The sequence below is a fragment of the Gekko japonicus genome, unplaced genomic scaffold (assembly GCF_001447785.1).
Source record: "Gekko japonicus isolate JY-2015 unplaced genomic scaffold, Gekko_japonicus_V1.1 scaffold1448, whole genome shotgun sequence".
Taxonomy (NCBI): Eukaryota; Metazoa; Chordata; class Lepidosauria; order Squamata; family Gekkonidae; genus Gekko; species Gekko japonicus.
This window is the reverse complement of record NW_015167092.1, coordinates 433,255-444,129: the sequence shown is the minus strand read 5'-3', so window position 1 is coordinate 444,129 and position 10,875 is coordinate 433,255. Positions and strand designations below refer to the sequence as shown.

General features: G+C 41.7%; 1 protein-coding gene across 1 annotated transcript; it reads left to right on the top strand.

Moving 5' to 3' along the window:
- Positions 1–3,305: 3,305 nt before the first annotated feature.
- On the top strand, positions 3,306–6,782 carry KBTBD3 (kelch repeat and BTB (POZ) domain containing 3). The gene is made up of 2 exons (XM_015412883.1): positions 3,306–3,523; positions 5,180–6,782. Exons 1-2 carry the CDS (start codon positions 3,306–3,308, stop codon positions 6,780–6,782), a joined length of 1,821 nt encoding a protein of 606 aa, XP_015268369.1.
- The last annotated feature ends 4,093 nt before the right edge of the window (positions 6,783–10,875 follow it).

Here is a 10,875-nt window from a genome sequence, read left to right as displayed (position 1 = left end):
TTTCCCTTCCCCTCCCCACAACAGACACCCTGGGAGGTAAGTGGGGCTGAGAGAGCTCTGACAGAAACTGTTCTTTTTCAAGGACAGCTCTTATCAGACCTATGGTTTGCCCAAGGTCATCCAGCAGCTGCTGGTGGAGGAGTGGGGAATCAAACCCGGTTCTCCCAGATTAGAGTCCGCGCACTTAACCACTACACCAAACAGGCTCTCAGGGATAGCTGGATCTCAGAAACTAAGCAGGGTCAACCCTGGTTAGTATTTGGATGGGAGAAAACCAGGGATTACCACGGTTGCTATGAAGAAGCAGGTAACGGCAAACCACCTCTGAACGTCTCTCGTGTTGAAAACCGTATGGGGTTGCCATAAGTCAGCTGCAACTTCAAGGCAAAATGTGTGTATGTAAACCATATCATTTTGCTTTTATTCATAAAATTGTTTGGAGATGAAGCTTGCTCTGAAGAAAGATAGAAATCAAATGGTCAGCTAAGGTCAAAATTGATAGCAGCAGCAGCACAAGAAAGAACCAGATCCAGAGTGTAGGGGGATGGCACGATCTCCATATGTGAAAGCGAAGCAGCAGGAGACGAGTTTGCTCAGAGTTAAGTTGGCATTAAACTAATAAAATTCATGGCATTAAACTATTTAAGAAGGGTCTCCACAGTTCTTGGAAAGCTTCAGCTGCCAGTCCTTCCCCCAGCCCTCAGTTAACCATTCACTGCTGAATGGTTGCTTCCATGAGCAATTCTCCCCAATACTTCCTTTTCATGGTTTTCTTTTTGCCTCATTGGATTACTCTAACCAGTGTGAGTTTGTGCAATTAGGCAACGTCTCTTGCAGAGCTGAGACTCCATCTCTGCAATGACAGTGGGATTTCGGTAATTCCTGCTGGTTCCCCCGCTGTTTCTCAAAGTAATTCCGAAACATTAAAAAACCCTTTCAAGTCCACATGTGTCCCTTCTGTTTAATAAAAATAACATTCACATGTATAATTGATAAATGCCAGCTTTTGTGCATCCCTATCTCTCAGTGTCAACAGTAATGTTGCAACTGGAAAGTGGTAACTGAATATTAATTATCCCTGTTATAAGGAGAGTTTTCACCTTGATTTTTTCCCCCTTTTACAAAGCACAGTCCCTGACTGCATAAGCTGTGGGCCATCACAGTGCAGAAGGTATAGTGCATGTGTGCATTGCCCGGAACTCCATGCCCCCTTGGGAAGTCCTGAAGGTGACTTGCCATGCCAGGAGCTGGCACATTCCTGCATGCCCTGCGCAGCAGACTTAGCACTGCACTTCTGTATACTGAATGCAGGATTCTTGCCCAAAGGGAGAAGATCAATGTGGCCGTGGGTAGTTCTGTGATTAATATAGGATACATCGTGATAATGGTGAAAAAGTGTTATAGTGAAGAATAAGAAGCACACAGTAACATGCATTTAATGCAGGAGCATGCAACTAATTACCATGTGGGCTATCTAATTACCTTATGCTCTGCATTTCTGCTTAACTGTGGAAAATATGTTCATTACAATTTTTAACTTGGTGTTTTCTCCATCTCTTTATTTTTTATTAATCAGCATTTTTTGCAGCATAGCACACTCCTTTCTGCCATCCACTTTTGCCTCCATACCCATCTCTCTGTTCCCCTCTCTTATTCTTCCCTCCATCTTCCCCCCTTTTGTCTCCCCCATTTCTACCCCTTTCCTCTGATTTCAGCAGCAGTAGCACACAAAGCTTTTTGATCTCCCAGACATTCATATAATGAGAAAAGTCTCAGACTCAGCATGACTAACTGTAAACAGGCTATAAATATTGGCACAATTCCCCATTTTCCTCTGAAGCCAGTAGGAAGAGGAATGGCCATAGAAATGTTTAGAGAGCTCTCCTGCATTACAGTCTGTGGAAAAGTAATGCAATACTATTTCTATTGTATTTTTTAAAAATGTAATTCACTTTGACCTTCAGTGAGAAGGGTGGACTACAAATGGAGGAAATAAGTAAATAACCAAAGTATAGGCATTCTCCCATCCCTACCTGCACTTTATTTTATTTTGTATTTTTCTTATGTGTGTGTGAGTGCACCTGGAAGGCATGGCGACCTCTGGTGACTGACCCCTATTGGGGGCCTGAAGGATATTCAGAGAGGTGACTGAATAAAGCCTGCCCCTGTCCTTCCCACTCCTCTACCTGCAGCTGCTGGAGGACCTTGGGCAAGCCATAGTTCTGTCAGAGCTGTTCTCTCAAGGACAGTTCTGAAAAGAGCTCTCTCAGCCCCACCCACCTCACAGGGTGTCTGTTGTGGGGAGGGGAAAGGAAAAGAGTTTGTAAGCCGCTCTGAGACTCCGAGTGAAGGGCGGGCACTGTTAACCCTGCTTAGCTTTTATGATCTGATGAGATTGGGCTTGCCTGGGCTATCCAGGTCAGGGCCCCACCTCCACTTTAGATGGGCTTGGGCTGACCTTAGATATTTTCACAAAGAAATGGGAAAGGGTCACAAAGAATGGGTGCTTGGAATTTCCCCAGGAGTCCTCCAATAAGCAAGGTGGGAGCTGCTGTCGGCTCAATGGCCTCCTGTATTCCAGCCTCTTTTACAGTACAATCCTATGCAGAGTTACTCCATTCATTTAAATCAATGGGTGTAGACTGTGCATACAATCACACTGTTAGTGGAATATGTAGCTGCTGGCTGTTCACAAAGTAATATGTTAATTACTTTAGTCAATAAACCAGTCTGCCAGCAGACACCCTAATCTCTGACAAGTTCCTGGTAAAACTACATAGTAAAATAAAACATGCTAAAATAACAATAGTTATTAAACTATTTGGGAGATAAAGGACAACTGGAAGGTGAGTTTGCAGACCCTTCAAGCCTTACAAGGCCATGCTAGTTACTATGAAACACATTCATCCCAAACCAGCATAGAGAGTAAAGCATGGCACGAGTGATATCCCACCCTGCACTGCCCCTAGGGTTGCCAGCTCTGGGATGGGAAGTACCTGGAGATGTTGGGGGTGGAGTTTTGGGGAGGGGAGGGTGTCTGTTGTGGGGAGAGGTAGGAGATTGTAAACTACTCTGAGACACCGAATGAAGGGCGAGGTACAACTGCAACTCCTCCTCCTCCTATCATCTTGGGCCACTAGTTGTACAAAATACCTCTTAGTCACAGTTGTTATCTGCACGTCAAAGTCATGAAATGGATTTTTTCCCAATTGCAATAAATTATTTTAAGAACATCATCTCCACGGGTGTCAGTAACTTTTTTTTAATTTCACCTCCCGCAGCGATAAGAACAGAGTGAAGTGGCCATGGCCAACCGATATGATTCTGTTAGTGCTTGCAATGGGATCCCGACACCTGAAAAGAAAATCAACTCCTTGGTAGCTGAAGGCCATGGACAGGAAATCTTAAAGGTCCTGCAAAGCTTCAGAGATCAAAACATCTTTTTCGACTTCAAAATACTTGTGAAAGATGAAATAATCCCATGTCATCGTTGTGTACTAGCGGCAAGCAGTGACTTTTTCAGGTAAATCAGTTTCTAAAATGGCACTCGTGCCTGTGGATATTTTTAGAGTATTACCTGGGGGAAATGTAGCTAGGTCCATACACATTTGGGCATAACATTTTGGAATGATTTTTGTTTTACTTTTGACTTCTAAAAGTAGAATAATGATATTTGTATAGATAAAACCTTAGTAAAATCCAGTCAGCGGCAATGTTCCCTCTAAGCTCTGGAATATTGTGAGCAAAAATTCTACTTTCTGAGCTACTGGCACTGAAGTTGTGAGCAAATGATTTGACTACTGCATAAATCAGTTTGCCCTGGAGCCATCCTTCCTGAGCTAAGACAAAAATGTGTGAGCCAGAGGCAAAAAAACTGTGAGCTAGCTCACACTAACTCAGCTTAGAGGGAACACTGGTCAGCGGTGAAAACCTTGTTATCATTACCTCCTTAGTAGGCGATACTCAGTATCATGACCCCAAACTGGTAACCAGTCACCATTAAATGTATGTAAAAAGAAATCCAGATGGGGATTCACATTACCATCTTCATTAAAAGCTACATCTTCTGTGCTAGTTCAGTATGGCTTGGTTGATGGGCTTTCAGTAACAGAGAGTAACAGGAAATACACTGTTCTCTTTTACTAGCTTTTAAAAAAATAATTTAGACCCTGCTTTTCTTCTGCTGTGAAACTCAGAGCAACATATATAGGATTCCACAAGGTGTCCTGTCTGGGCATGGACTAGACCCATACCTGCTTACCTTCAGAAAGGTTACTGTTTCATGTGTCTTTCAAATCATGCCCTGAAGAAGTTCAACAGCAACCTATACCTGAAAATGCATCCTTTTAGCATCTCAGTGAATAGCCCGCTAATATTCTACAACCTTATGGCCAGAACAAAAGAACTGTGAAGCTAGTTCCATGAGTCCAAATAAATTTATGCTAGTTTTTTTTTCAGAGGAAGATCCAATGGGCCTTTTTAAAGCTGTCCTTGTGGGCTTTTTTTTTCTTTTTTTTTTTACAAGGAGAGGCTATAGCCCTGTGGCAGAGCATCTACTTTGCACACGGAAGATCCCAGGTTCAATCCCCATTATCTCCAGTTAAAATGAGCAGATTGGAGGGTGATGTGAGAGACCATAACCTGAGGCCCTGGAAAGCTGCTGCCAATCAGTGTAGACAATACTGACCTTGACTGACTCGTGTGTTCATTAAACCACCATCCTGTGCTGTATGGCAAACTGTCCTTGAACCCAAAGGGACTTTTAAATGTAGGGTGGGATAGAAAGGCTGTCCAAAGGGGGAAAAATAATATTCCACTGAACATATATAAATCCTTGAGGGAACTTTGGATTCTGACCTGTGACTTGTTTTTTGTAGATAATGACATAATCCCATATTAAATTTCAAAGCCTCATTTTATTCTATGGAACTGATTAAAACTGGTCTAAACTTGTTAGCGATGAAACATTAACTGTTCTTTTAATACAGGGTTTGTACTGAAGTAGTTTAGTACTCATTTACTGACCTAGTAATTCACCTTGAGTTGTCCTCTACCTTACGAAGCAACAAACGTGATCCAGTCTAATTTTTTTTATTGTCATAGTTCCCTCTGTGCCGAGACAGCCCAGATATTGGAGATTATTTATTGTGTGTTGATCTTCTCTGTTTTTTAACTGCAGGGCCATGTTTGAAGTTAACATGAAAGAAAGAGACAACGGGAGTGTTACTATTAGTAATTTATCACCCACAGCAGTGACGGCTTTTCTAGATTATGCCTATACTGGAAGGACGGAGATAACAAATGACAATGTAGAAATGTTCTTTCAACTCTCATCCTTCCTCCAAGTTTCTCTTCTTTCCAAAGCTTGTAGTGACTTTCTAATTAAGAGCATTGATCTTGTCAACTGCTTGCAGCTGTTGTCCATATCTGAAAGTTATGGTTCCATTCAGTTGTTCAACCATGCACTAGGGTTTGCACAACGCCATTTTTCCTTGCTGTTCCAAACAAACGATTTCTTGGAAATGAATTTTGAGATATTGCAAAAATGTCTAGAAGCTGATGAGCTGAATGTCCCAGATGAGGAACACGTGTTGAAAGCTGTCCTTCAGTGGATGAAGCATAACTTAGAAATGAGACAGAGGCACCTTCCCTTCTTGATGAAAGCAGTAAAATTACATCAGTTGTCCGAGGAGGTGTTGCAGGACTTCTTGCACTCTGAAGAACAGCTGCTTGAAAGCACTGGCTGCCTAGCAGTTGTCAAGGAGGCAATCAAATGTGTGCAGACCTTCAGTGGGTTGTTTCCAGACGCTCGGCCATCAACAACAGAGAAGTACATACTGGTTCACAAAACTGAGGAAAATGGTGTATTTCGACATACGTTTTGCTATAATATTCAAACTGATAAATGGAAAGAATTGATGCATGCACACATAATTGATCTCCCAGGATCAAGTTTATCTAGTTATGGTGAAAAAATATTTATAACTGGGGGATGCAAAGGGAAATGCTGCCGGACGATAAGACTTCATATTGGTGAAACGTTTCATGATGCCACCAACCAAACTTGGTATTACTGTCCAGCAAGTGACAGCATCTCATTAGTATCTCCTATGAAAAAGCCAAGAACAATGCACACATCTGTCGTGACCCTAAATCAGTTGTTTGTGATAGGGGGAAAGACGAGGGCATCTCAGGGAATGAAAAGCCTTTTGGATGTGGAAGCATACAATCCTCTCTCTAGAGAATGGAAATCTGTGAGTCCTTTACCAAGAGGCATCTATTACCCAGAAGCAAGTGCCTGTCAGAGTATAATTTATGTACTTGGCTCTGAAGTAGAAATTACTGATGCTTTTAATCCATCTCTTGATTGTTTCTTTAAGTATAATGCTGAAACTGATCAGTGGTCTGAGCTGGTAGCAGAATTCGGGCAATTCTTTCATGCAACGTTAATCAAGGCGGTTCCAGTGAACTGCACGTTGTACATCTGTGACCTTTCTACCTACAAAGTTTATAGCTTTTGTCCAGATACTTGTGTCTGGAAAGGGGAAGGCTCTTTCGAATGTGCTGGTTTTAATGCAGGAGCAGTTGGAATAGAAGATAAAATTTACATCCTTGGTGGCGATTATGCTCCCGATGAAATCACCGACGAAGTACAGGTCTACCACAGCAGTAGGTCTGAGTGGGAGGAAGTTTCACCCATGCCAAGAGCTTTAACTGAATTTTATTGCCAGGTGATTTGGTTTAATAAATATAGGGACCCATGGTCATTTTCAGTAGAATAATGATGCAGTTTATTAATTATATTCAACTTCACAACACTTGAATACTATTATTTCTTTTTAATTTGAAGGGCACTGTAAATCGGGGCCACAGTCTCCCAAGCATTGGTTTCCTCCAGTCTACATTCAGTTCAGTGGTGGAGCAAAGCTTGTAGATTGCATCCATAATCAGAATATATTCAAATATCTCCCTTAGGACCAAATCATGTTAGTTGCCAGTTTCATTAAAGACCCACAGGTTGGATTCAAAGGTCCTGTTCCACTAATGGTAGAGCCCTTGTCCAGCACATGAAGTCTTCTGCTGGTAAAACATGCTTCTTCTGCTAAACCATAGCTCTCTGTGCCTGATAGAAGGCTCCTTGCATTATAGGATGGCTCCACTGTTAGCAGAATGGAACTTCTGCTCCAACACCATGGTAAGGGATCAAAAAACTATGTCAAGACCTGCCTTCTCTGAAGGGCTGTTGAGTTGGATTAACAATATGGCACAAAGGGGGAGGGGCCTTTAATTATTGGAAGTTCTTTGATTTTTTTGACAAGTCATTTTGAAGTGGGTTTTTAATTTTATTGTATTTGGTGATGAATATTATAAAAGGCCTGGAAGGTCACTGGCAGTCTTTAAGCAGCGTCTGGACAAACTCTTGCCAGGGATACTCTAGGCTGATCCTGCACTGAGCAGGGGGTTGGACTAGATGGGCCTGTATGGCCCCTTCCAACTCTGTGGTTTGGTGATTCTTCGACTGAAAGCCGCTTTTGATGTTCTTATCTGAAATGACAGCTCTCGTGCCGTACAACAAACTGCTTTTGAAATGGAAGGGTTTTTTAAAAGCAGTCTGTAGTATGGCTTGCAGATCAGTTTTTCAGAGAAACTAAACTGAAATCTATCGGGATGATGCAAACTCCCTGTCAGGGGCCTTAGAAGCATTTGGATCCTAGCTCCAATTTTCAAATTGCCACTGCTTTCAATTTTGATATTAGTTTATGCACAAATGTTAAATTAGTATTATTTCAGGTCAATACATGACTTTTCCCCAAAGTAAACAAAAAACAAACAGTATGCTGATATTATTTTTGACAAACTTGGCTTTCCCATTGGATAAAGACAGAACCATAAAATTGTTTTCCTTGTCCAGTGGAATAAAATATAAGAACATAAGAGCCTTGCTGGCTTAGACGAGTAGTCCATCTATTCGAGCATCCTGTCTCACACAGTGACCAACAAGTTTCTCTTGAGTTCTAACAACAGGGTATAGAGGTCTGATATTGCCTCCTGGCACTGGTATTTGGAGGTATACTGCCTCTGAATGTGGAAGCTCCCTTCAGTCACCATGGCTAATGGCCACGGATAGACCTATCCTCCAGGAATCTGTCTAATCCCCATTAAAGCTGTTTATTCCTGTGGCCATCACTTCATCCTCTGGCAGCAAATTCCATATTTTAATCACTCTCCGTGTAAAGAAGTACTTCCTTTTGTCTGTCCTGAATCTAGTACCCATCAGCTTCTGTAGATGCCCTTGAGTTCTAGTATTTTGGGAGAAGGAGAAAAATGTCTCTTTGTCAACTCTCTACTCCGTGCATAATTTTATAAATCTCTATCATGTCCCCTCTTAATCATCTCTTTTCTAGAATGAAAGGTCCCACTCCCAGACTCTTTAGTCTTTCCTCATTGGGTGATCCAACCCCATAATCATCTTGGTTTCCCTCTTCTGTACATTTTCCAACTCCGTGACATCCTTTAGGAGTTACTGATCAGAACTGCACACAGTACTCCAAATGAGGTGACACCATAGATCTATACAGGGGCATTATAAAACTTGGCCATCGTATTTTTCAATTCCTTTTCTAATATCCCCCAACATAGAGTTTGCCTTTTTTGCTGCAGCAGCACACTGGATTGACACTTCCATTAAGCTATCTACTACAGCCTCAATATTTTTTCCCTCTCAGCCTCAGCAAATTCAGACCTCATTAGTCTATAATTGAATTAGGGATTTTTTTGTTCCAATATGCATTGCCTTACACTTACCAACACTGAAGTTCATTTGCCACATTGTTTCCAGCTCACTCAATTTGTGAGATCCTCTTGGAGCTCTTCACTGTCATCACTGGTTTTCATTGTTCCACATAATTCTGTGTGTCATCTGCAAACCTGAGAGCCAGCTTGGTGTAGTGGTTAAGTGCGTGGACTCTAATCTGGGAGAACCGGATTTGATTCCCCACTCCTCCACTTGCACCTGGCTGGATGACCTTGGGCAAGCCATAGTTCTGATAAGAGCTGTCCTTGAAAAAGGGCAGTTTCTGTCAAGAGCTCTCTCAGCCCCACCTACCTCACAGGGTGTCTGTTGTGGGGAGGGGGAAAGGAGTTTGTAAGCCGCTCTGAGACACCTTTGGGTAGTGAAAGGTGGGGTATAAATCCATTCTCTTCTTCTTCTACAATGCTCACCCCTAGTTCCAGATCATTTATGAACAAATTAAATACTACTGCCCCGACTATTGATTCTTGTGGGACTCCACTGCTTACTCTCCTCCATTGTAAGACTATCCATTTATTCTTACTCTTTGCTTCCTCTCATTTAATCATTTTTTAAAATCCATAACCCATCCTCTTATTTCATGACTGCTAAGTTTACTCAGGAGCAGTGAGTTAGTGTGAGCTGGCTCACAGTTTTTTAGCCTCCAGCTCACACACTTTTATCTTCGCTCAGGAAGGATGGCGCTAGAGCAAACTAATTTATGCAGTAGCCAAATTGCTCACTCACAACTTTGATGCTAGTAGCTCACAAAGTAGAATTTTTGCTCACAAGACTCCACAGCTTAGAGGGAGCATTGCTCAGGAGTCTTTTGTGAGGTACCTTGTCAAAAGCCTTTTGAAAGTCCAAGTATAGAATGTTAACAGAGTCACCATTTTCTACATACTTGTTCACTTTCTCAGCTCTGAGAGGTTGGTGAGCCAGGACTTCCCTTTGGAGATTTCCCCTCAGCAGGTTTTGTTCCTCTATGTACCTTATAATTCTATATTTGATTACAGTTTCTACTGATTTGCCTGGGACAGATGTTAGGCTGACTGGCCTGCAATTTCCTGGTTCCCTTTTTAAAGAATTGGTGTAACATTTGCTAGTCTACACCGGCTGAAATTAGTGATGGGTTACATACATGGGTTAGTAGAGCAAGTATCTTCTGTGTAAGTTCCCTAAGAACTTTTGGGTGCATGCCATCAAGACCCGGAGACTTATAGGTTTTTTAATTTCCCCAAGAGGTCTAAAACTTCATCTCTGGTCACCTCAATTTGGCTCAGTTCTTCAGACTCCTTTCCTGAACTAGTGGTTGTGGCATGGGTACATGCCCCACACCTGCCACAGTGAACACAGAAGCAAATGGATGGATTTGTTGGATGAAACCGAAATTCAGAAGGCAGCAATTTAACTACGGCTCTTAAAATTGATTATTGGATATTAACTTATGCCAGCATAGAAATGAAGGATATACCTGGCTAATTCTCTCACAGCCCTGCATGTAGCACTGTTCACAAATTATTTTCACTGAATTAGAACAGAATGCCTTGATTTAAAGTATGCTGGCCAAAATAGTTTGGGTATGGAGCAGCGTAGTCCTTTTTAAGTAATAAGGAGCTTTCAAATTTTAATCCCTCTCAGCTTCTTGGCCCAACCCATCTCTTCTTATAAAAGCACACTTGCAGTTTGAGAATCATAGATCTAAGGCTTTTATTAGTGCTAAAATAACAACAACAAAAAATGCCTTTCAAAGGACCCAGCAGGTTGTTCCATTAAGATGGGTAATTACCCTTCTCTTAAACAATGTAGAAGGGGGGGGGGCAACATTGTAAATTCTTAATGTATAGCCTTGGCTTCAAAGTACCTTTTTTTTAGACCAAGAGTATGGTGCTACATGGAAAATTGATTCATGGAATCAATTTCTGTAAAACCTATTGATTAAACTGAAACTGCTGCATAATCAAGTCAGAAAGGAGTAGTTAACGAGCAGTAACAATTGTATGGTTGGATCCTCTAATATACAGTTATACTTTCCATGATTACTTTTAGTAAATTTCACCACCACCAAGCACTAGTTTACTTAT